The following is a 26,723-nucleotide window of genomic DNA, read 5'->3' on the forward strand; positions in this document are numbered from 1 at the left end:
TTGCTTTCTGATCCTTATAAAAGTGCAATTGGACTTTGTTTTCTTCCTTGAAGGTTTGCAAAACAAGGTCTCTTAGCAACACTGTCGCAGGCCCCGCTTTCTTCTGTGGAAATGTTGGAGGTTCCCGCTTGTGTTGTTTTATGTTGACTGTGCAGATATTTGAATGTCAGTTTCACCCCACTTACTGCCATCATACATCCCCCAGGTGTATTGTATCTACAGTGCGGTCTCTGGAAAAGTGGATCTGTGTAGAAAAGACAAGCAGAGTGAACCAAAAGAAGCTGAAGAAAGGGGGCAGCACTGCCCATGCTAACACTGTTCAGAAACAGCAGTCACTTGGCTTGCAAATGAAATGACAATTCATGAGGAAAATGACAAAGAATATTGATGATTATATAATAGTTGCTCTGAGCGTGCTCATCATGTCCAGCCAGGGCTCAGTCTACTGAGATCTTTGTAATTCTACACCAGAGAAGAGAGCCCCAATGCAACAGCGTTCAATTGAGTCTCTGAGACCTCTCTGTATCCCATACTGTATTAATATAGAGAAGAGAGCCCCAATGCAACAGCATTCAATTGAGTCTCAGAGACCTCTCTGTATCCCATACTGTATTAATATAGAGAAGAGAGCCCCAATGCAACAGCATTCAATTGAGTCTGAGACCTCTCTGTATCCCATACTGTATTAATATAGAGAAGAGAGCCCCAATGCAACAGCGTTCAATTGAGTCTCTGAGACCTCTCTGTATCCCATACTGTATTAATATAGAGAAGAGAGCCCCAATGCAACAGCATTCAATTGAGTCTCAGAGACCTCTCTGTATCCCATACTGTATTAATATAGAGAAGAGAGCCCCAATGCAACAGCATTCAATTGAGTCTGAGACCTCTCTGTATCCCATACTGTATTAATATAGAGAAGAGAGCCCCAATGCAACAGCGTTCAATTGAGTCTCAGAGACCTCTCTGTATCCCATACTGTATTAATATAGAGAAGAGAGCCCCAATGCAACAGCGTTCAATTGAGTCTCAGAGACTGCTCTGTATCCCATACTGTATTAATATAGAGAAGAGAGCCCCAATGCAACAGCGTTCAATTGAGTCTCTGAGACTGCTCTGTATCCCATACTGTATTAATATAGAGAAGAGAGCCTCAATGCAACAGCATTCAATTGAGTCTGAGACCTCTCTGTACCCCATACTGTATTAATATAGAGAAGAGAGCCCCAATGCAACAGCGTTCAATTGAGTCTCAGAGACCTCTCTGTATCCCATACTGTATTAATATAGAGAAGAGAGCCCCAATGCAACAGCATTCAATTGAGTCTCAGAGACCTCTCTGTATCCCAAGCCATGACCCCTTGTGAGGGCAGTTTGATATTCATTAAATAAAGACCTTTGCCATGAACCAGGATACATTACCCAGTATAGCTGGAAAAACCCTGAGCCCTTGTAAAATGCAATAACACTAAACTATTGTTTTACTGCAACTGGCATTCTGTCATTTTACGATGCTATTGAAGGAAGTATTTATGTATTATTACCTTGGAGTGAGATTTATTATGGTTATGCAATACTGTAATCAGATTTTATTACCACTTTCCACGACAATCAAAAACACCTTTATTTAAACGAGTTTGTCAGACTTTACAGTGTTTTACATTTCCATTGTAAAATGCATCGCAGTGAGCCCTCCACATCACTGTCGTGCGTTACAGTGCACTTCGACGATGTCTTCAGTTTTAGGATGTCAAATGAAGAGGAAGCATCCCACCCAGTTAAAACAATTAGAAAAAACTCATTCCTGATTCTCAAGCGAGTGTCTTTTCATAGTGTGGGATTTCCTCTCAATTACAGTGGTAGGCTTTCCCCACTCACTGTGCTTGGTCCAAGGAGGCCTTGAAGGTGAACAAGTAATGGATGACATGAATGCAGCACTGCTGCTGAGGCGCCTTCTCTCAAACCAGCGCCATCAACTCTTAGAGAAATCCATTTTCAATCTGCTCTGTACTGCTTGGGATAAAACGGAGGCTGTGTGGTCCAGTGGTTAAAGAACAGGGCTTGTAACCAGGAGGTCCCCGATTCAAATCCCACCTCAACCACTGCCTCATTGTGTGACCCTGAGCAAGTCACTTAACCTCCTTGTGCTCCGTCTTTTGGATGAGATGTAATTGTAAGTGACTCTGCAGCTGATGCATAGTTCACACACCCTAGTCTCTGTAAGTCACCTTGGATAAAGGTGCCTGCTAAATAAACAAACAATAAAATGTGTTGTTTTTTATCACTTCTGTCTGCTACAGTAACACACAAGGAAGTATTCAGATATAATTCAGGTTTGTTATCTGTCGGTTAGATTGGATGTTTTTGTTATCTGTCAGTGTGATTGGATGTTTGAACCTGTTTTTATAGGCACTATTGCTGACCTCATGACGCAGGCTGTTTTGCACAGTGAGCAATGCACATGGATATATAGTGGGATGCAGTGAGAAGGTGTTAGCAGTTCTGCAGTCTTCACAGCACAGCTAACAGGTAAGTCGCTGCTCCTGTCCACTCTTTATCTTACAGCTCAATGAATCCTGCATGCTCAGCTCATCATCTTGTGTGCTTGTGATTTCAATGCTTCTGGCTGACTGATTCTCAGGATTTTGAATTGTTCTTTCCCATTGATTTCTTCTCATGTTAGAAACCCTCCCCTCTTAGTATTTCATTTTGAAGTGAATCTTTGTTATGATGCTGCACTCCCAGTATTCCAGTAAGGAGAGCTGGACACATCTGTGACTCTCAGCGCTGCTAAAGCCATGTGTCTTTATGAAATCTGAAACTCAATCTGCTTTTGTGTCACACTCAGTGCAGAGAGAAACGATTATTCGATTATTCAGAGAAGCTCTCTGCAGGCGAGGCTCATCGGTGTGGATCGAGCTCGTTTATCATTCAGAGTGAAACAGGAAGAAACAGCTGCTTGGGTTTGTGACGATCACTGCTTTTCTTCAGACTGTGCAGAACAGCGAGCCACACGAACCCCAGCAGATTCTTCTTCACTCGTTTCACACAGAATGGCAAATCAGCCTGAAACACACGGATGAGCCTCGCCTGCGGAGAGCTCGAGTCCAATAAACGAATCATCGCTTCCTGCAGCTCTACATACTAAGTTTTGCTTTCCTCTAAAAAACTATTTAAGTATATCAATGTACCATATAGAGGAGCCCTTCCGCTAGCTAATTATTCAAATGTTAATATTAACACTTACAGCAACCAATCAACCAAGCAAGTTTGAAAAAGGATCAAGAATCTGTTATTTACAACAGATGGTTGATAATCTCTCAATAAATACCTATTTGGTATAAACAACACTTGTGAGAATGTAGTCCTGTGTGTAGTTCTTGTAATGTGGATGAAAGTCCTCTGGGGGGCGACACTGAGCTGCATTTCTTTTACAGAATGTAGTCCTGTGTGTAGTTCTTGTAATGTGGATGAAAGTCCTCTGGGGGGCGACACTGAGCTGCATTTCTTTTACAGAATGTAGTCCTGTGTGTAGTTCTTGTAATGTGGATGAAAGTCCTCTGGGGGGCGACACTGAGCTGCATTTCTTTTACAGAATGTTTTCCATCCTGGTCCTCAGTCTTCTCTGTGCACATGCTGTTTCAGCAGCTGAACGTGAGTACCTTTAGGCTTGCATCTCAATGATTTCAGGAGCTGAGGATCTCAGTGAGAGCTGTTTTGCAGTTGCTGTGAATCTCTGTAATTTCGTGTGTAAACGTAGGCACTTTCCATCTGTATCTGCCTATCAGGTGTTATTTCTGGTGCTGCTATATATTGCTGTGCTAAATGAAAGCCTCCTGTTTTTCTTCTCTTCTTTCCACAGCTGAGTCCCGATATTCTTCCTTTTCGGGCGAGGTTGGCGCTGGAAGTGGATCTACATATTCTACCTATGGATCCAATTCACAAAGCAGGATCACAGCTGTGAGGGTCTGGGAGCGCTTCAACAGTGGCATAGCCAAGTAAGCATTCAGACACTTCAGAGCTTCAACAGTGGCATAGCCAAGTAAGCATTCAGACACTTCAGAGCCTCAACAGTGGCATAGCCAAGTAAGCATTCAGACACTTCAGAGCCTCAACAGTGGCGTAGCCAAGTAAGCATTCAGACACTTCAGAGCTTCAACAGTGGCGTAGCCAAGTAAGCATTCAGACACTTCAGAGCTTCAACAGTGGCATAGCCAAGTAAGCATTCAGACACTTCAGAGCTTCAACAGTGGCATAGCCAAGTAAGCATTCAGACACTTCAGAGCTTCAACAGTGGCATAGCCAAGTAAGCATTCAGACACTTCTAACCCTAACCCTAACCCTAACCCTAACCCTAACCCTGCGCTTAAAGTATTGGTTCGCGTTAAGATGTGAAAGGCTTGTGTCAGTGTCCTCTCGTTCTCTCGTTCTCTCCACCTCTCCTACTGGATGTGCTGGTCATCCTTAACCCCCAGTTAAAGGTCTGCCCAGGTAAAGGTCAGTTCGGTTTCTGCACCGCTCTGCCTGACAAATAACTAAACTTACTGAGGTCCCACCATGTTCTTGTTTTTCAGAATTCAAGTGCAGCATGGATATTACTGGAACACAGTTTGTGGCACAGGATCAGGCACAGTGCACGAGTTTCAGCTTCACTCAGATGAGAAGATCATCCAGGCGTCAGGGAAATACAATGATTATGTGTACCAGATAACCTTCGTCACCAACAAGGGCCGTACCTTTACTGTGGGCCAGCCAAGCGGGTCGTCCTTCAACTTCTACCCTGTCTATGGGCAGAGTGAACTCAGGTACTTCACTGGGCGCTACAATTCTGTGGGACTCACTTCCATTGGATTCCACTGGGGAGTGCCGTTCTCCGCCTCGAGAGTGGGACTGGAAGAAGATTCTCAACTCTCCTCTGGGCTGATCTCAAGCAATCAGACACACGTATAGAGCTGCTCATCTCAAGCAATCAGACACACAGATAGAGCTGCTCACGAGCCCTTTTCAATCATGGCTTTTGTAAATTCTCAGTTTGTTTAAAACAAAGACAAAATGTTTTGGCCGGTTTTATACTAATGATGGTGATTAATAAAACATTTTAAATCCTTCCTTGTCTCGGTTCCTATTTGATCCTTCACTAACCCTATTGTAATGGGTTAGGTTGTAGTATTACTTCGTCACCGCGGGCGTTTCAACATGTATCTTTAACAGCAGAACATGAAACACACAAGAGCAAAACACAGGTCCAGAAACATGTCCTTGATGAGGCTGCTGACTGCCTATTCCCTTCACCCACCTTCTCATCTGTGTCCTTGCTGAGGCTGCTGTCTGCCTATCTTACACCCACCTTCTCATCTGCCACTTTGATCATGAGATACTCTTCTCAAAAAAGGGATTTTCTTTCCATTTTGTATTAGAAATCCACAGACATCTTCGTTTAGTTTCCTATAAATACACTATAGATTTGTATTAACATATCCCTAATGCTCCTCTGAAATGTAGTGATTTATTATTTTGAATTCTATTTGAACATCTGTACAAACAACAAGAGCCTTTCAATAAGGGGCTTTAACAACACGAGACTGTAAGATTGGTACTTGGGATGAGACGGAAAAGCGAGGTCCTGCTGTAAGTGACTCTGCAGCAGCATAGCTCACCCGAGTACAGAGTACCTCTTTAAACAGTCCATCATCCAGACTGTGAGCTGCACAAAGATGTTTGTGTTTCCATGACTACACAGGTATTGTGACGCACCTGTTGAGCCCAGCCCTGCCCCTCTGAGAGAGGAATGTGCCTGAGGGAGGAACAGGGAGTAGAATGAGAGAGAGAGGGAGGGAGAGAGAGAGGAGAGTGTCAACGCATCTATTCAAGAAACTGAAAAACACAAGGAAAACGAACACCAATTAAGAGAACAGGTACATGAAGTGAATAAACAGAAGAAATAAACTGAGACATACCCAGGGACAGGAGACAGACAGACAGGGACAGGAGACAGACAGACAGACAGGGAGGGAGGGAGGGGCATCGCTTTCATTTGCTTTTCCAGACATCCATGGTTTCCAGCTCTTTCATTTGCTTTTCCAGACATCCATGGTTTCCAGCTCTTTCATTTGCTTTTCCAGACATCCATGGTTTCCAGCTCTTTCATTTGCTTTTCCAGGCTCTCACTCTGCTTTATTCCACTTTGCTGTGCTGTTGTTGTGGTGAACTTTTCTAAGGGCAGGACACAGTGAGGAAAGTCAGGGATGAAGACAAGCAGAGTGAGTCTGACAGGTCTTCAGATAAAGGGAGGGAAACCAGAAAGGGCGAGGTGAGGCAAGTATAGAAAGAGGATTAGAGAATGAAATCTTAAAGACGTGACGTCAGAAAGATAAACCAGATACACAGGAAAGAATCTCAGTGCAGAAAAAACATTTACAAACCAGGACTGAGGAAGCAGGAGGGAGCTGAGAGCCTCAGGATTCCAGGGTTAAAGGTATTTCAAGAGGCAGCAAAACAGCTTTCAACAGACTGGGAGATCAGGGCAGACAGACAGACAGACAGACACGCAGACAGACAGGCAGGCAGGCAGGCAGGCAGACAGACAGACAGACAGACTCAAACACACGCTCCACCCAGATAACATTTGAAAACTTTACTTTGATTCAGATCGAGGCCGGGGTGTCAGAATACAAAGAGAAGAGATGAAAGACAGTGTGGCTTGTACTGTCACTCATCAGAGCAACAGAATGGATTCTTCATGCGTTTTCTTAGCATACTTTGCATCTTGAGGCAACACACTTTTTAATCACAAATTTCCAGTTTGGAAGAGGCCTCACTGAAACTAAACCAGGCTGGATTAACTGCATGGCTTCCCTGTCGTGGCGGAACCCGGATCCTGCGAGGGTCAGGAGGTTGGCATCCCAGTCCAGGAGGGACAGTCTGTCCTCCCCCAGTTTGGAGGAACCCTTCTTCCCATTCCCGTCTCAGAGAAGAGAGTCTATGGGGAGCCCCCTGCCCCCCCCACTGGAACACACCAGCTCCGAGCTACTGGAGAGGGACCTCATACTGGCAGCAGAACTGGGACAAGCCTTACTGGAGAGGAACGAGGAACTGGGAGCCAAGCTGGAAGAGAGGGACAGAGAGATAGAGGTGAGAGAGACGTATTCCTGGGTAGCCTGGTTGTGTAAGTTAACGTTTCTATCATCTACATTAAAAGATGTTCCGTGTCCTAATTCACAGTTCAGAGGGGGAAGAAGAGTCATCTCTAGAGGTCACATCTCAAACCACCTCACTGCAATAATTCAGCTTCTAGGAGTCGCTTCGGGCTGATAGGCTGAAAGAACTGAATCTATTTAGCCTGGAACAAAGAAGAATTAGAGGGGCATGATTGAGGTCTTTAAATAAAGGAGTCAGCAAAGTTAACCCAAACCCAAGACCAGCACAGAAACCAGGACTAGAGAACACAGTCAGAAATGAAGTGGAGATAGACTCAGGACAGAGGGAAGGGGACACTGCTTCACACTGAGAGTGCTGAGGGGATGGGATGGGTGACCTAGTCATGTTGCTGAAGGAGACTCTTCTTCACACAGAGAGAGCTGAGGGGATGGGATGGGTTATCTAGTCATGTTGCTGAAGGAGACTCTTCTTCACACAGAGAGTGGTGAGGGGATGGGATGGGTTATCTAGTCATGTTGTTGAAGGAGACTCTTCTTCACACAGAGAGTGCTGAGGGGATGGGATGGGTGACCTAGTCATGTTGCTGAAGGAGACTCTTCTTCACACAGAGAGTGCTGAGGGGATGGGATGGGTGACCTAGTCATGTTGCTGAAGGAGACTCTTCTTCACACAGAGAGTGGTGAGGGGATGGGATGGGTTACCTAGTCATGTTGTTGAAGGAGACTCTTCTACACACAGAGAGTGGTGAGGGGATGGGATGGGTTACCTAGTCATGTTGCTGAAGGAGACTCTTCTTCACACAGAGAGTGGTGAGGGGATGGGATGGGTTACCTAGTCATGTTGCTGAAGGAGACTCTTCTTCACACAGAGAGTGGTGAGGGGATGGGATGGGTTACCTAGTCATGTTGCTGAAGGAGACTCTTCTACACACAGAGAGTGGTGAGGGGATGGGATGGGTTACCTAGTCATGTTGCTGAAGGAGACTCTTCTACACACAGAGAGTGGTGAGGGGATGGGATGGGTTTCCTAGTCATGTTGCTGAAGGAGACTCTTCTTCACACAGAGAGTGCTGAGGGGATGGAGTGGGTTATCTAGTCATGTTGCTGAAGGAGACTCTTCTTCACACAGAGAGTGATGAGGGGATGGGATGGGTTTCCTAGTCATGTTGCTGAAGGAGACTCTTCTTCACACAGAGAGTGCTGAGGGGATGGGATGGGTTTCCTAGTCATGTTGCTGAAGGAGACTCTTCTTCACACAGAGAGTGCTGAGGGGATGGGATGGGTTACCTAGTCATGTTGCTGAAGGAGACTCTTCTACACACAGAGAGTGGTGAGGGGATGGGATGGGTTATCTAGTCATGTTGATGAAGGAGACTCTTCTTCACACAGAGAGTGGTGAGGGGATGGGATGGGTTATCTAGTCATGTTGCTGAAGGAGACTCTTCTTCACACAGAGAGTGGTGAGGGGATGGGATGGGTGACCTAGTCATGTTGCTGAAGGAGACTCTTCTACACACAGAGAGTGGTGAGGGGATGGGATGGGTTACCTAGTCATGTTGCTGAAGGAGACTCTTCTTCACACAGAGAGTGCTGAGGGGATGGGATGGGTTATCTAGTCATGTTGCTGAAGGAGACTCTTCTTCACACAGAGAGTGGTGAGGGGATGGGATGGGTTATCTAGTCATGTTGCTGAAGGAGACTCTTCTTCACACAGAGAGTGGTGAGGGGATGGGATGGGTGACCTAGTCATGTTGTTGAAGGAGACTCTTCTTCACACAGAGAGTGCTGAGGGGATGGGATGGGTTACCTAGTCATGTTGTTGAAGGAGACTCTTCTTCACACAGAGAGTGGTGAGGGGATGGGATGGGTTACCTAGTCATGTTGCTGAAGGAGACTCTTCTTCACACAGAGAGAGCTGAGGGGATGGGATGGGTGACCTAGTCATGTTGCTGAAGGAGACTCTTCTTCACACAGAGAGTGGTGAGGGGATGGGATGGGTTACCTAGTCATGTTGCTAGTCATGTTGGATGGGCCTCCGTCCTCTAACCCTACAATAAAGGATGAATAGCAGCGAGGCCTGCTTTCCTGTGCGGGGTGTGAGAGTTGATTATACAGAGGCACACAGGCTGCCGGAGCCCCAGTGTTCTCACCTCCTCTCTCTCCTCAGCTGCTGAAGCAGCAGTGCTATGAGATGAAGCTGAAGCAGGACTCTGTGGATCTGGAGTGGTCTCAGCACAGGGCGGACCTGGAGTCGGACCTGGGGCTGGCAAGGGCCCAGCTGGAGCAGTGGCAGAACCAGGACCGGGAGAGGCGGAGAGTGGAGGGGGAGGAGCTGAAAGAGCTGTCCAATCACAACCAGAGGCTGGTGGAGCAGCTTTCTGAGGTAACAAGCTTTCTACCATCTGCATGTTATTAAAATAGCATTTCTATTCCTATTAATGAAATAAAATACCGTGAAATGTTTAACATAACGTGCGCCTCTTTCCTACAGGAAAATGTGCGCTCTATGAAGTGATGGTAATACAGATTTGATGCACTGGAATTATTTTGCTGTACTGTAAAGCAGAGCAGATCGACTCTCTTTTGTTCTGTTTCTTTTGTCTGGAGTACAATCCTTTCTCTGCTGCATCATCCCTCCCGCTGTGTGAGGAATGCAGGGCAGCAAGTTTATGAAACAATATCTCCATAATGACAGCGGCTCCCAGACACACCTCACCATGCAAGAACCGCCAATATCACTCTCTGTGCCAGATCCCAGCCAGCTGCACTGCAGAGCCAGTCTGGAGATTGATGTCAGGCCTGATGAGAACTTCTTGGATTGAGATCTGCTCAGATCTTAGTTCAGCAGCAGGGCTGGGGTCTGGCTGGTTGTTCTTGGATTGAGATCTGCTCAGATCTCAGTACGGTCTCCCTGTCACATTCCTCTCTGTTTCGCAGGCAGTCAGGGTGCAGCACGAGTTGATGTCAGAGCTGCGAACACTGAGGGAGGAGTTTGAAGAGAGAGACATGAAGAATTCAATCCGGACGGCCAGAATAGAAGGGCTGCAGGCGGAGGTGAGACTGTGAGCCTGAACTTTCACCCAAAACACTTCTCTTCACACAAACACTGTGGGATGTATTTTGGGCACCGTTCTGAAATGTGCTGTGCTTGAAATAGTGGCCACAGTCATCTCTCCCCTAACCCTCTTTGCTCCAGGCTAGATTCAGTTCCCTCGTCCTGTCTTCACAGCTCGTTCCTTGTAGCCCTGGATTAGTGTGCTTGCTCTTCACTAGACTCACTAGCCTCACTGTCCTGTTTGTAGTGTGTGGATCACAGCTGAACACAGTATTGTAAGTGTGGTCTCACCAGTGTGCTGCACAGTCTCACTCAGACCTCTCTTGATCTGCGCTCTGCCCTCTTGACCACATATCTTTGTGTTTGCTGACAGCGATGTCTCTACTCCCTCCCTGAGGTCTGAAGGGTCTTTGCAAGTTCTGTACCTTCCATGTGTATGTGAACCCTACATGCTGTGCGGTTGTTCCTCTACAGAATGTTCTGCTGCTGCAGAGAAAGTCAGAAGCAGAAAAGCAAATGAAATCGCTTCAGGAAGAGAATGAGAGGCTGCGGAGCGCCTCTGAGGCTCTGCGGGAGAAAGTGCTGGAGCAGCAGGAGAGGGAGGAGGAGAAAGAGAGAGAGGTGAGGACAGACAGAGAGGCTGAGGAGCATCTCTGAGGCTCTGTGGGAGAAAGTGCTGGAGCAGCAGGAGAGGGAGGAGGAGAAAGAGAGAGAGGTGAGGACAGAAAGAGAAGCTGAGGAGCGCCTCCGAGGCTCTGCGGGAGAAAGTGCTGGAGCAGCAGGAGAGGGAGGAGGAGAAAGAGAGAGAGGTGAGGATAGACAGAGAGGCTGAGGAGCATCTCCGAGGCTCTGCGGGAGAAAGTGCTGGAGTAGCAGGAGAGGGAGGAGGAGAAAGAGAGAGAGGTGAGGACAGAAAGAGAGGCTGAGGAGCATCTCTGAGGCTCTGTGGGAGAAAGTGCTGGAGCAGCAGGAGAGGGAGGAGGAGAAAGAGAGAGAGGTGAGGATAGACAGAGAGGCTGAGGAGCATCTCCGAGGCTCTGTGGGAGAAAGTGCTGGAGCAGCAGGAGAGGGAGGAGGAGAAAGAGAGAGAGGTGAGGACAGAAAGAGAAGCTGAGGACTTCTCCGAGGCTCTGCGGGAGAAAGTGCTGGAGCAGCAGGAGCGGGAGGAGGAGGAAGAGAGAGAGGAGAGTACAGAGAGGCTGAGGAATAGAGAGGGAGTGTAGAATGAGAGGCACAGAGACGGAGAGATGGAGAAATCTGTGTTTTAATTACACTTAGGAGGGTTACACAGAGCTATCGCATTCTCAAATAAAACCCAGTTCATATCCCTATTGAAACGCATTGTAAGGAATTTGAAGTTCACATGTACACAGAAATGTAATAAATGAGCTCTAATAGTCTCAGACTGGCATTTGTTATTACAGTGTCTACAGACAGCTGTGTGGTATTCCAAGCCTGTTCGTTTAAGTGTTGTTTGTGTTGAACACTGATCCCCTTGATTCGCTCTGTTTGCCAGCTCTTACAGGGCAGGGCTGACTTGTTTGAGCAGCGGAGCCTGAACCATTCCCTGCAGACTCGAATTCGAGACCGGGGGGAAGAGGTCAGCTTCACAGAACCCGGGTCCTTCACACCCTCCATCCAATCAGAGCTGGAGCAAGCACAGGTCAGCAGTTATAGGCCTCTAGTCAAACTGCCTGAACAGGACGGTGTCGGGTGAGGACGGCCTCCTCTCGCTTGCACATGTTCTTCTTGTTTTTAAAAGCAGGCTCCTTCAGCACGTCACTTGCAGTTTAAGAGCCTCACATTTTTGTTAGTGTGTTTTTTCTCTGCCAGTTGTAACCCAGATGAATGATTGTTTCAGAGAGCTGCCGTTTCTCAGGAGATCTGGACGCAGAAAGTTGAGGAAACTCAGAGACTGGAAAATGAGGTTACATTTCCTTTACATTTGGTTTTATTTTCCTTTATTAAACAATGAATCAGAAGCCCCAGTTATGTGAGAGCACAGAGCCCCCTCCTGAGGGGCAGCGTAACGCTCTGAAACAGAAACATGCTTCCTGAGGACGCTGCTGACGTGATGCTTTCTTCACAGCTGCAGTGCCAGGGAGCTGAACTGGAATCTTTAAGAGCAGAAGTGCAGCGTCTGAAACAGCAAGCTGATCAAACTGACAAGAGGTGTGTGTGCGTGTGTGTCTCACTATGTCTTAGTGTGTGTGTCTCACTCTGTGTGTGCGTAGGTGTGTGTGTGTCTCACTCTGTGTGTGTGTGTGTGTGTGTGTCTCACTCTGTGTGTGGGTGTGTGTGTCTCACTCTGTGTGTGCGTGGGTGTGTGTGTGTGTCTCACTCTGTGTGTGCGTGGGGGTGTGTGTGCATGTGTGTGATTTAAGTACATCTGACACATGATTTAGAGAAACGGAATTGCTTTGTGAATAATAACAGTTCCGTGGCACGGCAGTAGAAAGCAAAAGTGTCTTTTCCACGCCCCCACTTCAGATTTGTCCCCCTCCCTCTGTCCAGCTCTCTGGAAGCTGAACTGGATCGCGTCAGATCGGAGCGAGACTCCCTCAACCTGCAGCTGTTTAACACCATCCAACACAAGGTGGCGCTAGCACAGGAAGTGGAGGACTGGCAGGTATGAGAGGACTCTGTGTGTGTGTGTGTGCGTCTCTTGGTTTGTATTGGTCTCTTTCTCAGGACCACGTTGTGTGTCTCTCACTCTCTCTCACAGGAGGACATGCGGGTGGTGATCAGACAGCAGGTCCGGGTGCAGAGCGAGGAGGAGAGAGAGATGGAACGCAAGGCTTCAGTGAAGAGAAAGGACCGCTCCCAATTCAACAGGAGATCATTCAGAGGGAGCGGAGAGGGGAGTGAAGGAGGGAGCAAGGAGGGATTCTTCTCATCCCTCTTCAAACAGAACTGAGAGACAGAGAGGGAGGGAGAGGAGGAGGGAGAGACAGAGAGGGAGGGGGACGTTTTTGTTTTTTCTTTTTTAATTTCTGTTCATGTAGGGTGAATTGACCAAGCCAGTGTGAGCTGCAATCACGATGCACAACACTGCAGCGCACCACACATTTACAAACATGTGCCGGGCAGCTGGAGTCAAGGGTGGAGCAGCATGGAGAAGCTACAGCACACAGCGAGGTCAAGAGATCAGGAAACGCACTTCATTCAAATGCTGCTCACCACGGACTACATTTATGAATTCCAGTACTATATAAATAAAAGGGTCATTTATTTGAAAAGGAATTGAAAAAAAGCAATAAATGCAACGCAGCTGTTTTATACACAGTATTTGTGGTTTAATTTGAAATGACCTTGATGTTGCATTACAGCTTTAACTATACATGAAATAAACAGACACATAAATAAGAGAAGAGAAAACAGCAGGAGAGAGAATCAAACATGGAAACAATGCTAGAGTCCTGCCTTCGGAAAGCAGCGGCCGATGAAATCATGTGAAGAAAGCCCTTGTGTTTCTGTCGCTTCACGTGTGAAACGTGACGAGGGTGTGAGTGCATCACCGACACATCGTTTTCTTTTCAACACTCATCCGTACTGTCACAGTGTACATGTTTGGTTTCTTTATTGAAGAAAGTTGTCTTTTTCTGTAATAAAGTGTGTGTTTGTCAAAGCTGCGAGTCTGTCCCTGGTCTGTCCGAGGATGCTGAATGTTCGAAGAGTCAGAAAGAGAACAGAACCCTGAGAGTGAACTCCCAGCGGTGTCTGAGGCAGTCCGGAAGGGTTTGCTGAAGACCCAGCTCGTGTGATACTAACGTTTGAGACCTCAGCTCTGTGCAGCGTCCAGTTCAGCTCAGAGATGCGTTTGTTTTGCATCACGTTTTTATTTGACTCTGATCTCTGTTCTTTGGAAATCATCTGCAATCATGCAAACTAGTATAATATATAAATCAAGCAGATACTTCACACCTCATCACTGCACTGCTCCATCATTCAACACATGGATTTTATTAGAATGTATCAATCAAGCAGATGCTTCACACCCCATCATTCAACACATGGATTTTATTGCTGGTCATGGTTATGTGAGGTCATTCCTGGCAGCAGTGGGTGTTACTGCAGTACACTATGAATTGAACACAGTTTACCATGTTATTTAATACACTTTACCACACCTCTCTGGGCAATGCTTGCCAATGCTTTGCCATGCTTTCACTGTGCTTTATTACACTTTGCAATGCTTTTACTACGGGGAATTTTTAGAAGGGATTTAAAAATCATAATTGAAATGATACTCTACACTGACCCAGCCTAGCCCACAGTGACCCCCAGCCCGCACTGCACCGTGTCCCCACGCTGCTTCATGAAGCACAGCACTGACCCAGCCTAGCCCACAGTGACCCCCAGCCCGCACTGCACCGTGTCCCCACGCTGCTTCATGAAGCACAGCACTGACCCAGCCTAGCCCACAGTGACCCCCAGCCCGCACTGCACCCTGTCCCCACGCTGCTTCATGAAGCACAGCACTGACCCAGCCTAGCCCAGTGACCCCCAGTCCGCACTGCACCGTGTCCCCACGCTGCTTCATGAAGCACAGCACTGACCCAGCCTAGCCCACAGTGACCCCCAGTCCGCACTGCACCGTGTCCCCACGCTGCTTCATGAAGCACAGCACTGACCCAGCCTAGCCCACAGTGACCCCCAGCCCGCACTGCACCGTGTCCCCACGCTGCTTCATGAAGCACAGCACTGACCCAGCCTAGCCCACAGTGACCCCCAGCCCGCACTGCACCCTGTCCCCACGCTGCTTCATGAAGCACAGCACTGACCCAGCATAGCCCACAGTGACCCCCAGTCCGCACTGCACCGTGTCCCCACGCTGCTTCATGAAGCACAGCACTGACCCAGCCTAGCCCACAGTGACCCCCAGCCCGCACTGCACCGTGTCCCCACGCTGCTTCATGAAGCACAGCACTGACCCAGCCTAGCCCACAGTGACCCCCAGTCCGCACTGCACCGTGTCCCCACGCTGCTTCATGAAGCACAGCACTGACCCAGCCTAGCCCACAGTGACCCCCAGCCCCGCACTGCACCGTGTCCCCACGCTGCTTCATGAAGCACAGCACTGACCCAGCCTAGCCCACAGTGACCCCCAGCCTGCACTGCACCGTGTCCCCACGCTGCTTCATGAAACACAGCGTTGACCCAGCCTAGCCCACAGTGACCCCCAGCCCGTACTGCACCGTGTCCCCACGCTGCTTCATGAAGCACAGCACTGACCCAGCCTAGCCCACAGTGACCCCCAGCCCGCACTGCACCGTGTCCCCACGCTGCTTCATGAAGCACAGCGCTGACCCAGCCTAGCCCACAGTGACCCCCAGCCTGCACTGCACCGTGTCCCCACGCTGCTTCATGAAGCACAGCACTGACCCAGCCTAGCCCACAGTGACCCCCAGCCCGTACTGCACCGTGTCCCCACGCTGCTTCATGAAGCACAGCACTGACCCAGCCTAGCCCACAGTGACCCCCAGCCCGCACTGCACCGTGTCCCCACGCTGCTTCATGAAGCACAGCACTGACCCAGCCTAGCCCACAGTGACCCCCAGCCCGTACTGCACCGTGTCCCCACGCTGCTTCATGAAGCACAGCACTGACCCAGCCTAGCCCACAGTGACCCCCAGCCCGCACTGCACCCTGTCCCCACGCTGCTTCATGAAGCACAGCACTGACCCAGCCTAGCCCACAGTGACCCCCAGCCCGCACTGCACCGTGTCCCCACGCTGCTTCATGAAGCACAGCACTGACCCAGCCTAGCCCACAGTGACCCCCAGCCCGCACTGCACCTTGTCCCCACGGTGGTTCATAAAGGCCCCGAGCGTCAGGGCTGCAGGGAGGGGGGTTAAGCGCTTCTCGAGGACCCCGCCAACAATCCACCGGCTGTCCAGCGTGCCTGCGAAAAATACAAAGACACAGCTCTTACTAATCCCACTGAAACCAGTCCTGATTCAATGGACATCATTCACAATGCCACTGACCAACACCACCGACAGTATAAACAAATACATACCATTTAATAGAGCTCAAGAAGTACAAGGAAGGGTTGAAACACTGCATTCAAATAACATCCAGCTGGAGACACAAGCCCACAAAGCTAGAGAACTTGGGGTTACGTTTTTACACAACAGCAATATTAACTGAGCTGCTTTACCAAGGCTTAGCATTCGTATCAGCGATACTGAGATACAGCCACAAAGAGGACGCTTTACCTCTGAAGACCATGTTGGCTTCTGGGATGTCCAGCTGGTACCCGAATGAGCATGTTGTCTCCTGGGTCCTAGTGCTTGCCTCAAACTCCACTCCCACCTGGATCTGCACCAATGAAACGCCAGGGAACATCATGCTGTCAGTGCTGGGCTGTTACATACACACACGTCATGCAGATCTCAGTAGTGGGTTTATAATGAGGGTTCTGTATTTCTGAAGTAACTGCTGTATGTGGATTTAACTGAGAGCACCACCATGCAATTGTAATCAGAAAAGCTCTGCCCCCTCTCTGTGTCCTCTCTGCCCCCTCTCTACCCCCTCTCTGTATCCTCTCTGTGTCCTCTCTGCCCCCTCTCTACCCCCTCTCTGTATCCTCTCTGTACCCTCTCTGCCCCCTCTCTGTACCCTCTCTGCCCCCTCTCTGTACCCTCTCTGTACCCTCTCTGCCCCCTCTCTGTACCCTCTCGGTATCCTCTCTGCCCCCTCTCGGTATCCTCTCTGCCCCCTCTCTGCCTCCTCTCGGTATCCTCTCTGCCCCCTCTCTGTACCTGCTTGTTTGCTCTGTGATAATAGCTGGCATGCGCTCCTCCATTCCCAGCGTTCAGAGTAGCCACCCAGTTTGGACCTTGAGAAATAAACACTTCAGTCAGCATTACAGTGACAGACAGACAGACAGACAGACAGACAGACAGATCATTCAATACATGGTAGACTGATGCAGGTACATTTGGACGCAGCTCTGGAATTTCAATGAGCTGAATCGCCAGCCTCTGTCTAACTGTTCTGGGTGCCCCCGCACCCCCCTCTCTCTCATACCCACCTGAGTATTGCCCTGCCAGTGTCACGATGCCCCCCTCCTCTGCCCGGCCGCGGTGGTACACCAGCTCCCCTCCCAGAACCAGCTGCGGAGACACACTCTGCAGGAAGTGTGCCACCATGATTACTGTCCGTGGGGAAACAAACATTACCTCCATTAACAGGCAGATCATCTTTGTGCAGATTGTGAAAATGCAGAGAGGGTAGAAAGTCTCACCCGACTCTCTGAGGAGATCTGGGTTTGCCAGAGTGACAGCAGCAGTGAAATCATCTCCTCGATATTCTGTCTCAAACTGCCAGACTAGAAACTGAGACCGCTGAGTCTGAGAGAGAGAGAGAGAGAGAGAGAGAGAGAGAGAGAAATTATAAAGAAAACCATCTCTGCTTGATAAACTCGTCAGCATTTTTATTCTACACTATTCACGTGTCACTGGTATGAAGTTCATCATCACACTGACAGCTCTCACTCTCAATCACAGCCACGGAGGATGAAGTTCATCATCACACTGACAGCTCTCACTCTCAATCACAGCCACAGAGGATGAGGTTCATCATCACACTGACAGCTCTCACTCTCAATCACAGCCACGGAGGATGAGGTTCATCATCACACTGGCAGCTCTCACTCTCAATCACAGCCACGGAGGATGAGGTTCATCATCACACTGGCAGCTCTCACTCTCAATCACTGCCACGGAGGATGAAGTTCATCATCACACTGACAGCTCTCACTCTCAATCACAGCCACGGAGGATGAGGTTCATCATCACACTGGCAGCTCTCACTCTCAATCACAGCCACGGAGGATGAGGTTCATCATCACACTGGCAGCTCTCACTCTCAATCACAGCCACGGAGGATGAGGTTCATCATCACACTGACAGCTCTCACTCTCAATCACAGCCACGGAGGATGAAGTTCATCATCACACTGGCAGCTCTCACTCTCAATCACAGCCATGGAGGGGTATGTATGTTACTGTTATACATTCAGCTCTTTTGGGACAAAACTAATAAATATTTCTGATCCAAAAGCTCACCTGAAAGACAGCCTTGGCTCTGATTCGCTCACTCAGGAAGTGAAGACACTGGGCATTGAGACTGCCAAAGGAATCCATCTCTCCAACCAGCACGGGGCAGGCCTGGGGGAGAGAGAGGAGAGAGAGAGAGGGTTTCATGAGTCTCATCTCTCTAACCAGCACGGGGCAGGCCTGGGGGAGAGAGAGGAGAGAGAGAGAGAGAGAGAGAGGGTTCCAGGAGTCTCATCTCTCTAACCAGCACGGGGCAGGCCTGGGGGAGAGAGAGAGGAGAGAGAGAGAGAGAGAGAGAGAGGGTTCCAGGAGTCTCATCTCTCTAACCAGCACGGGGCAGGCCTGGGGGAGAGAGAGAGGAGAGAGAGAGAGAGAGGGTTCCAGGAGTCTCATCTCTCTAACCAGCACGGGGCAGGCCTGGGGGAGAGAGAGGGGAGAGAGAGAGGGAGAGGGTTCCAGGAGTCTCATCTCTCTAACCAGCACGGGGCAGGCCTGGGGGAGAGAGAGGAGAGAGAGAGAGGGAGAGGGTTCCAGGAGTCTCAAACACTTCAGGATTATTATGAACACAAAGTAGAAAAGTCTCCTCACCTCCTCCCTCCTGTCTGAATCGCTCTGCTGATATGAGGCATTAAAGCGATAGTTGGACGGTCCGACTGCACTGAGGTGGAGAATGTGACTCGCCTGTCAAAACAGATATGCATTAACATAGCGTGTTAAAAGACTGAACCGTCTGTCTGTCTTTCTGCTTCACACTGAGCGCTGTTGCATCCCCTGTCTTTATAAACTGCAAGGCCACCAATGTAGAACTGCATAAATAACATAAAAACATTCACGAACGAGACAAGGCCATTGGACCCATCTAAGCCCCTCCGGTTCTGAGCAGCTGATTGATCTCAGAACTTCGGGTCTTAAAGGATCCCAGTGATTCTGCATCAACAACATGACTAGGAACCCATCCCATCCCCTCAGCACTCTCTGTGTGAAGAAGAGTCTCCTTCAGCAACATGACTAGATAACCCATCCCATCCCCTCAGCACTCTCTGTGTGAAGAAGAGTCTCCTTCAGCAACATGACTAGATAACCCATCCCATCCCCTCAGCACTCTCTGTGTGAAGAAGAGTCTCCTTCAGCAACATGACTAGATAACCCATCCCATCCCCTCAGCACTCTCTGTGTGAAGAAGAGTCTCCTTCAGCAACATGACTAGATAACCCATCCCATCCCCTCACCACTCTCTGTGTGAAGAAGAGTCTCCTTCAGCAACATGACTAGATAACCCATCCCATCCCCTCAGCACTCTCTGTGTGAAGAAGAGTCTCCTTCAGCAACATGACTAGATAACCCATCCCATCCCCTCAGCACTCTCTGTGTGAAGAAGAGTCTCCTTCAGCAACATGACTAGATAACCCATCCCATCCCCTCAGCACTCTCTGTGTGAAGAAGAGTCTCCTTCAGCAACATGACTAGGTAACCCATCCCATCCCCTCAGCTCTCTCTGTGTGCAGAAGAGTCTCTTCCCTCTGTCGTGAGTCTATCTCCACTTCATTTCCACGCTGTGGTCTCTGGTTTTAACTCTGGTCCTGGTTTCTGTGCTGCACTCAGAGTATTGGTTCAGGTCGCCCACGTCGACTCCTTTGAAGATTTGAAACTCTTCAATCACGTCTCCCTGACTCTTCTTTGTTCTATGCAGTGGAATAACTGACAACAAACGCCTGTGTGATTAATAGGTGAAGAGAAATTCCTCACCTTAAAGAAAGTGCTTATTGTCCTGTTGATGGTCAGCTTCACTCCTTCTGTCTGGTGTGGAAAGACATCTGTAATTCCAACAGAAACGATGAAAAAGCTTTCCCAGTCTTTCCAGTATTGAAGATTCATTGCAGAGACTGTGCTAGATGATTGTGGGTGTGTGAGCAAATCTGTACAGGAAAGTGCACCCCCCGCCCTTGTCCCCCCCCTCCCCGTCACGCCCCCGCCCCTCTCTGCCACGCCCCAACCCCTCCCAGTCACGCCCCCGCCCATCCCCATCACGCCCCCTACCTTTACACCTCCTGTGCAGCATGTCAAAGCCGCCCGGATTGGGCAGTCGCCCGTCCCTCTTGTCCCATCGCTGGGGGACACAGCTCTGGCGGAACGGAGAGGGGAGATGAACAGGAAGAGAAGACAGAGCCAGGACACTTCCCATGGGAGACAGCAGGGGGCGACAGTCTCCCTCAGACACTCTCTCTGCAGCACAAGCCCTGCAGATAAGCGCAGGGGAGATCCACACAGACCACCGGGTTTAGTTATGTGGCTTTTATATTGCACAATTCTTTCCTGTCAATGTTTAGTTAGACTTTGTTTCTAATTTTTAATACGTTTTATTAACTTTAAGCATCTCAGCTAGTCCAAAGCTGCAGAGCGAAGATATGGAGTGTCCTCTAGTGGTGGGAAGTGGAAATGCCATTTTATTTTAGTGTTACAGTGCTGTCTGTGTGCAAATGTCACGTGACTGGCCTACAGACAAGAATTACATTAAAATGACGGTGCTGCTAAATCTTAGACAGGTCCATTTGTACCAAATATCAAACCAAACCACACAGGACAAGGACACCGAACCACAATTACAAATCAATCCGCAGGTACTAAAGATGAAATTGAAAAAAAAAAAAAACACATTTGTTGTCGGTTTTTCATTTTGTTTTTTTATAAATGAACCGGCCTTGCTTTTGTAATAATAATTATCACTGTGTTGATTATTATTACTGTTATCGGCTATACGAGTCATATCATATGCATTACAATAATTAACGTGAAATGATCTGCACTCAGATTCAATCCCAGTAAATGTCATATCGCTGGAGCACAAAGCCAGCCAACCTTTATAGAACTGACACTGCAAGACATCTCTCACGAGCCTCAGCATGCGGGGAAATAAGAAGCCGAGACGAGCAGGAATGAGCGCGTGTGTCGCGGGACCCCGAGCAGCGCTGCTGCTGCTGCTGCTGCTGCACTGACCTCCGGGAGGCACCCCAAATGCAGCGGTGCTAGGTGGGGTACTCCTCGCTGGTTACAATATAAAATACGAGGAACCTTTTACAACAAGGCTTACTTTTAAAAAGAGAGGTCTAGTGGAAAGAAATGCACTTGTCCTCGTTTAAATAGCATGGATGTATTGCAAGTCAGAGAGACAGAGAGAAACCGCTCCTGTATGATAACCTTCTAATCGAGTCCTATAATCAGATCAGTAATAAAGGACACCTACTCTTAAAATGCCATTGTGTTCTTTCCTCGCTGCTGGTAATCCTTGCACGCATATACGACAGGAACATGCAATATCCGAGGCAAGCAACACATTCAAATGGGTTATAAACACAATAATATAGGATAACCATTCCATCCATCCCCAAGAGACGGAACTGCACCAGCCTTGGTGCACCGTGGCTTCATTCCTTCCCGGTGTGCGACCGGTAAACATGTCCCTACTCACACACTGACGCGGTTTTTGTTTCCGTTTAGTTTCAGTTCACGTATACAATATTATGTTATATTTTGTGTCTTAGATTAATTCGCTCTCAGTTGATATTTCTGAAATATATTGTAAAATATGCGACCGCTTTGATATGTTAGCTAAAATTAACTAACATACGATGAATATATGCGTTAAAAAAACAAAACAATTATATCTAAAAAAAAGATACTCAGATGCAGCAGTATGTAAAGTATGTGCGAACAGTTCACATGTATTATTTGTCCATGTATGTTGGACAGGGTAGCTCACAGCTTCAGTGGGTTGACACGAGTGGAACGCAAGGTGTGGCGTGTTCACGTCACTGTATCCATCAGCACTTCCGGTCACGCACAAGATGGCTGACGAGGCAACTCGGCGAGCTGTGTCTGAGATTCCGCTGCTGAAAACCAACTCGGGTCCGAGAGACAAGGAGCTGTGGGTTCAGAGACTGCGAGAGGAGTACCTGGCCCTTATCAAGGTACCGCAGCTCCAGCCTGGGCGCTTTTCAATGAAGTGAAACAGCTTGACAGCCCCTCTGCCAGTTCTGCGTGATGCAGTGCGGTGTGACCGGCAGGCTGGAAGATACGCAAATATAATGCCTGCCGCATTATAACGCGCTTTTAAAATGATTTCTCGACGTCTTTGTTAAGATTAAAACGGGTTGTTTGTATTAAAATCCTGAACGATGTCACATATGGTACTGCACTGTGTGTGCGTGTCATATGAATAGTAACGCCGTAAGTATAATTTCGCGTGCTAAACTAGTGTAAGTAAACGTGTTGCAAAAAGAAACGTTTTACATCCCAATGGCATTACACTGACAGTTATACCGTATAGTAAAGATGTTCACGTTTAGGACAGAAGCCTGCACGTCATCCTTCTCTCATCTCATAAGCAACGGATGTCAATTTGAGTGACACTCTGTTCATACAGCAAGCTAGTATTGCATCGCTGGTATTGTAATGGACTAGATTAACCGTCGATAAAAAAAAGAGCTCGACTTCAAACCGATACAACAACAGCACGAACTGCTTTTAGAACCAGTAAAATGAGACGTTTCTTAATATTTAGGTTTTATGTTTAATCTTTATTTATAATGCAGGAAAATTTATTTTAAAGAGTACAAGTGGTGCAAGATGAAAGTTGTCTTACATTGCTGTATATAACATTCCTATAACACGTCCTCTGCAGATTTGAAGTGAATATTCTGATTCATTTCCTTTCTCTTGTGCCTTCTCCCCCAGTATGTAGAAAACAACAAGCAAGCAGACAATGACTGGTTCCGACTGGAGTCCAATAAGGAGGGCACCAGGTCTGTATCTAGAGGGGTTCATGAAGGAGGCTGTGTGGTCCAGTGGTTAAAGAAAAGGGCTTGTAACCAGGAGGTCCCCGGTTCAAATCCCACCTCAGTCACTGACTCAGTGTGTGACCCTGAGCAAGTCACTTAACCTCCTTGTGCTCCGTCTTTCGGGTGAGACGTAGTTATAAGTGACTCTGCAGCTGATGCGTAGTTCACACACCCTAGGATAAAGGAGTCTGCTAAATAAACTAATAATAATAATAATACTGATAATAATAATAATAATAATAATAATAACCACACTCTCTGTTTGTTGCAGGTGGTTTGGGAAATGCTGGTATATTCATGATTTGCTCAAATATGAATTTGATGTTGAGTTTGATGTAAGTATGTGAAGACGTGTGCTTACATGAGAAATATGCCTTGTTTGGAATACACATGGTTCCAATCTGCTGGTTATTTAATGACTATTAATCTGCATTCTGCTGACTTCAGTGCTTGTGTTAAGGTGACAGTAAGCCTGATTAATGAGGAGGTTTCCACAAGTGTTGAGCCCATGCAAAGGAACTGTCCTTCTTTTTGAAGTTTCTGTGGAGAGTAAGGCTGCTGCAGGTGTGGTTGAGCTGGTCTCTGAGGCGCTCATGTATAACACAAGTCATTGTAAGTGAGCCAGGGAGCTGTGTCCAGTGTATGATCACGAGGTGTCGTCGCATTCCTGTGTGGTGTTGAAGAGCAGGCCTGGGGATTGCTCTCAAACCCCTCTTCTGTCTCGTCCTCTTTCAGATCCCGGTTACCTATCCTGCCACAGCTCCTGAAGTCGCAATTCCTGAACTTGACGGCAAGACGGCCAAAATGTACAGGTGTGTTCATCGTGTGTCGTTCATCTCTTAAATGTACAGGTGTGTTCATCGTGTGTCGTTCATCTCTTAAATGTACAGGTGTGTTCATCGTGTGTCATTCATCTCTTAAATGTACAGGTGTGTTCATCGTGTGTCATTCATCTCTTAAATGTACAGGTGTGTTCATCGTGTGTCGTTCATCTCTTAAATGTACAGGTGTGTTCATCGTGTGTCATTCATCTCTTAAATGTACAGGTGTGTTCATCGTGTGTCGTTCATCTCTTAAATGTACAGGTGTGTTCATCGTGTGTCGTTCATCTCTTAAATGTACAGGTGTGTTCATCGTGTGTCGTTCATCTCTTAAATGTACAGGTGTGTTCATCGTGTGTCGTTCATCTCTTAAATGTACAGGTGTGTTCATCGTGTGTCGTTCATCTCTTAAATGTACAGGTGTGTTCATCGTGTGTCATTCATCTCTTAAATGTACAGGTGTGTTCATCGTGTGTCGTTCATCTCTTAAATGTACAGGTGTGTTCATCGTGTGTCATTCATCTCTTAAATGTACAGGTGTGTTCATCGTGTGTCGTTCATCTCTTAAATGTACAGGTGTGTTCATCGTGTGTCATTCATCTCTTAAATGTACAGGTGTGTTCATCGTGTGTCATTCATCTCTTAAATGTACAGGTGTGTTCATCGTGTGTCGTTCATCTCTTAAATGTACAGGTGTGTTCATCGTGTGTCATTCATCTCTTAAATGTACAGGTGTGTTCATCGTGTGTCGTTCATCTCTTAAATGTACAGGTGTGTTCATCGTGTGTCATTCATCTCTTAAATGTACAGGTGTGTTCATCGTGTGTCGTTCATCTCTTAAATGTACAGGTGTGTTCATCGTGTGTCGTTCATCTCTTAAATGTACAGGTGTGTTCATCGTGTGTCATTCATCTCTTAAATGTACAGGTGTGTTCATCGTGTGTCATTCATCTCTTAAATGTACAGGTGTGTTCATCGTGTGTCGTTCATCTCTTAAATGTACAGGTGTGTTCATCGTGTGTCGTTCATCTCTTAAATGTACAGGTGTGTTCATCGTGTGTCATTCATCTCTTAAATGTACAGGTGTGTTCATCGTGTGTCATTCATCTCTTAAATGTACAGGTGTGTTCATCGTGTGTCGTTCATCTCTTAAATGTACAGGTGTGTTCATCGTGTGTCGTTCATCTCTTAAATGTACAGGTGTGTTCATCGTGTGTCGTTCATCTCTTAAATGTACAGGTGTGTTCATCGTGTGTCATTCATCTCTTAAATGTACAGGTGTGTTCATCGTGTGTCGTTCATCTCTTAAATGTACAGGTGTGTTCATCGTGTGTCGTTCATCTCTTAAATGTACAGGTGTGTTCATCGTGTGTCTTTCATCTCTTAAATGTACAGGTGTGTTCGTCGTGTGTCGTTCATCTCTTAAATGTACAGGTGTGTTCATCGTGTGTCGTTCATCTCTTAAATGTACAGGTGTGTTCATCGTGTGTCGTTCATCTCTTATCCCCAATGCCACAAAATCCCATTGGTCTGAAAACCACGATCGCATGTTGATCTGCAAATGCAATGAATCCACTCTGTTACACAGATATTGATGCAGTGCAGGATGTGCGAGTGAAGATTCAGACTCAATAACTTTGAGAATCAAGCGCATTTGACAAAGACAAAACCATGAGGCAGCTTTTGTGTTTTCATTGCAGGGGCGGAAAGATTTGCCTGACCGATCACTTCAAGCCGCTCTGGGCGCGGAACGTCCCCAAATTCGGACTGGCTCACTTGATGGCTCTGGGGGTGAGTGACTCTCTGATTCAGATTGACTCTGGGGGTGAGTTACACCCCGAATCTCTTCTCTGTCTCCCTCTCTTTGTTGCTGTGAGTGAACAGACACACAGTAAGACGCTTCTTTCTCTCTCTTGTTCCCAGCTTGGACCGTGGCTGGCAGTGGAAATCCCGGATCTCATAGCCAAGGGGCTGATTGAACACAAAGAGCAGCAGACCAGCTGAGGAGAGAAAATCCACCTCCCTCCCTCCCTCCCTCCGTCTGTCTGTCTGAGGAGAGACTGGCACATCCACCTCCCTCCCTCCCTCCCTCTGTCTGTCAGTCTGAGAAGAGACTGGCACATCCACCTCCCTCCCTCCCTCCCTCCCTCCGTCTGTCTGTCTGAGGAGAGACTGGCACATCCACCTCCCTCCCTCCATCTGTCTGTCTGAGGAGAGACTGGCACATCCACCTCCCTCCCTCCCTCCGTCTGTCCGTCTGTCTGTGTGTCTGCAGTCTTCTTAGTCAATCCAGACAGTAGCTCTGTTTCCATTGCTATGGTTTTAGTCCAGACCCCACCAGTAGCACTAAGCTGCAGTTCTCTTCCAGGGGGAGCAGGCATCAGTAAGGACAGGCTGCAGTGCAGTTCACGTGCAATTCTCTTCAGGTCTGATTCTGAAGAGATAGATGGAAAAATGTAACACATTTCAAAAGAAATCAAAGGAAATGGTCCCCTTTCATCTTGAGTGTCCTTTTCATATCGCTTCAGAGAGACTGCGCCCACATTGAGACAGTAAAACCAGAGCGACCCCCAGCAACCTGGAAACATGGGCTTAAACACAGAAGAAAGAGTTGACAAGACTAGTGCTAAACGACGTGAAAGAGTAATTCTCCTCCGAGGAGCCCCTTAATCTTATTTGAGAAATGGTGACAGTAATAATAAACTATTTCAATGATAGTCTTGTATTTTTGTGTGCGTGTTGTTTGATTTGTTTCTAATCATTATTTCCTGTTGGAAATGTTCTGCAAGC

At 47.7% G+C, this 26,723-nt stretch overlaps 4 protein-coding genes across 7 annotated transcripts; 3 read left to right on the forward strand and 1 right to left on the reverse strand.

Moving 5' to 3' along the window:
* Window positions 1–2,390: 2,390 nt before the first annotated feature.
* Window positions 2,391–5,068, forward strand: LOC131707229 (zymogen granule membrane protein 16-like). Its single transcript, XM_059009478.1, has 4 exons — window positions 2,391–2,529; window positions 3,596–3,654; window positions 3,863–3,998; window positions 4,575–5,068. Exons 2-4 carry the CDS (start codon window positions 3,597–3,599, stop codon window positions 4,948–4,950), a joined length of 570 nt encoding a protein of 189 aa, XP_058865461.1. The 5' UTR covers window positions 2,391–2,529; window position 3,596; the 3' UTR covers window positions 4,951–5,068.
* A 765-nt stretch (window positions 5,069–5,833) lies between these two features.
* On the forward strand, window positions 5,834–13,840 carry LOC131707224 (BICD family-like cargo adapter 2). 3 transcript variants are annotated; one of them, XM_059009464.1, is made up of 10 exons: window positions 5,834–5,915; window positions 6,649–7,131; window positions 9,325–9,540; window positions 10,095–10,211; window positions 10,687–10,833; window positions 11,729–11,875; window positions 12,074–12,139; window positions 12,302–12,384; window positions 12,727–12,841; window positions 12,938–13,840. In XM_059009464.1, exons 2-10 carry the CDS (start codon window positions 6,847–6,849, stop codon window positions 13,127–13,129), a joined length of 1,368 nt encoding a protein of 455 aa, XP_058865447.1. In that variant the 5' UTR covers window positions 5,834–5,915; window positions 6,649–6,846; the 3' UTR covers window positions 13,130–13,840. The 3 variants fall into 3 exon arrangements, with proteins under 3 accessions (XP_058865447.1, XP_058865448.1, XP_058865449.1); XM_059009465.1 differs by lacking the exon at window positions 5,834–5,915 and adding an exon at window positions 6,016–6,260; XM_059009466.1 differs by lacking the exons at window positions 5,834–5,915; window positions 10,687–10,833 and having other exon boundaries at window positions 6,312–7,131.
* Window positions 13,829–21,707, reverse strand: LOC117397173 (mitochondrial import receptor subunit TOM40B-like). 2 transcript variants are annotated; one of them, XM_059009472.1, is made up of 10 exons: window positions 21,519–21,707; window positions 20,315–20,399; window positions 20,024–20,091; window positions 18,866–18,958; window positions 18,287–18,388; window positions 17,465–17,570; window positions 17,252–17,374; window positions 16,980–17,056; window positions 16,434–16,536; window positions 13,829–16,117 (listed from the first exon to the last, which is right to left on the reverse strand). In XM_059009472.1, exons 1-10 carry the CDS (start codon window positions 21,651–21,653, stop codon window positions 15,978–15,980), a joined length of 1,032 nt encoding a protein of 343 aa, XP_058865455.1. In that variant the 5' UTR covers window positions 21,654–21,707; the 3' UTR covers window positions 13,829–15,977. The 2 variants fall into 2 exon arrangements, with proteins under 2 accessions (XP_058865455.1, XP_058865456.1); XM_059009473.1 differs by having other exon boundaries at window positions 20,315–20,514; window positions 21,519–21,655.
* A 332-nt stretch (window positions 21,708–22,039) lies between these two features.
* On the forward strand, window positions 22,040–26,658 carry LOC117397140 (ubiquitin-fold modifier-conjugating enzyme 1). The gene is made up of 6 exons (XM_059009479.1): window positions 22,040–22,242; window positions 23,009–23,076; window positions 23,384–23,447; window positions 23,848–23,924; window positions 25,634–25,724; window positions 25,857–26,658. Exons 1-6 carry the CDS (start codon window positions 22,120–22,122, stop codon window positions 25,935–25,937), a joined length of 504 nt encoding a protein of 167 aa, XP_058865462.1. The 5' UTR covers window positions 22,040–22,119; the 3' UTR covers window positions 25,938–26,658.
* Window positions 26,659–26,723: the final 65 nt, after the last annotated feature.

The sequence above is a fragment of the Acipenser ruthenus genome, chromosome 39, assembly GCF_902713425.1.
Source record: "Acipenser ruthenus chromosome 39, fAciRut3.2 maternal haplotype, whole genome shotgun sequence".
Taxonomy (NCBI): Eukaryota; Metazoa; Chordata; class Actinopteri; order Acipenseriformes; family Acipenseridae; genus Acipenser; species Acipenser ruthenus.

Excerpts from the sequence above, each read along its gene's own strand:
- LOC131707229 (XM_059009478.1), top strand. The coding sequence starts at position 3,597 with ATGTTTTCCATCCTGGTCCTCAGTCTTCTCTGTGCACATGCTGTTTCA. Across the intron at positions 3,655-3,862 it reads TGCTGTTTCAGCAGCTGAAC|CTGAGTCCCGATATTCTTCC; the intron begins GTGAGTACCTTT and ends TTCTTTCCACAG. Across the intron at positions 3,999-4,574 it reads TTCAACAGTGGCATAGCCAA|AATTCAAGTGCAGCATGGAT; the intron begins GTAAGCATTCAG and ends CTTGTTTTTCAG.
- LOC131707224 (XM_059009464.1), top strand. The coding sequence starts at position 6,847 with ATGGCTTCCCTGTCGTGGCGGAACCCGGATCCTGCGAGGGTCAGGAGG. Across the intron at positions 9,541-10,094 it reads TGGTGGAGCAGCTTTCTGAG|GCAGTCAGGGTGCAGCACGA; the intron begins GTAACAAGCTTT and ends TCTGTTTCGCAG. Across the intron at positions 10,212-10,686 it reads TAGAAGGGCTGCAGGCGGAG|AATGTTCTGCTGCTGCAGAG; the intron begins GTGAGACTGTGA and ends GTTCCTCTACAG.
- LOC117397173 (XM_059009472.1), bottom strand. The coding sequence starts at position 21,653 with ATGGAATGGTTATCCTATATTATTGTGTTTATAACCCATTTGAATGTG. Across the intron at positions 20,092-20,314 it reads GCTGCACAGGAGGTGTAAAG|ATGTCTTTCCACACCAGACA; the intron begins GTAGGGGGCGTG and ends TTGGAATTACAG. Across the intron at positions 18,389-18,865 it reads ATTCAGACAGGAGGGAGGAG|GCCTGCCCCGTGCTGGTTGG; the intron begins GTGAGGAGACTT and ends TCTCTCCCCCAG.
- LOC117397140 (XM_059009479.1), top strand. The coding sequence starts at position 22,120 with ATGGCTGACGAGGCAACTCGGCGAGCTGTGTCTGAGATTCCGCTGCTG. Across the intron at positions 23,077-23,383 it reads TCCAATAAGGAGGGCACCAG|GTGGTTTGGGAAATGCTGGT; the intron begins GTCTGTATCTAG and ends TGTTTGTTGCAG. Across the intron at positions 25,725-25,856 it reads CTCACTTGATGGCTCTGGGG|CTTGGACCGTGGCTGGCAGT; the intron begins GTGAGTGACTCT and ends TCTTGTTCCCAG.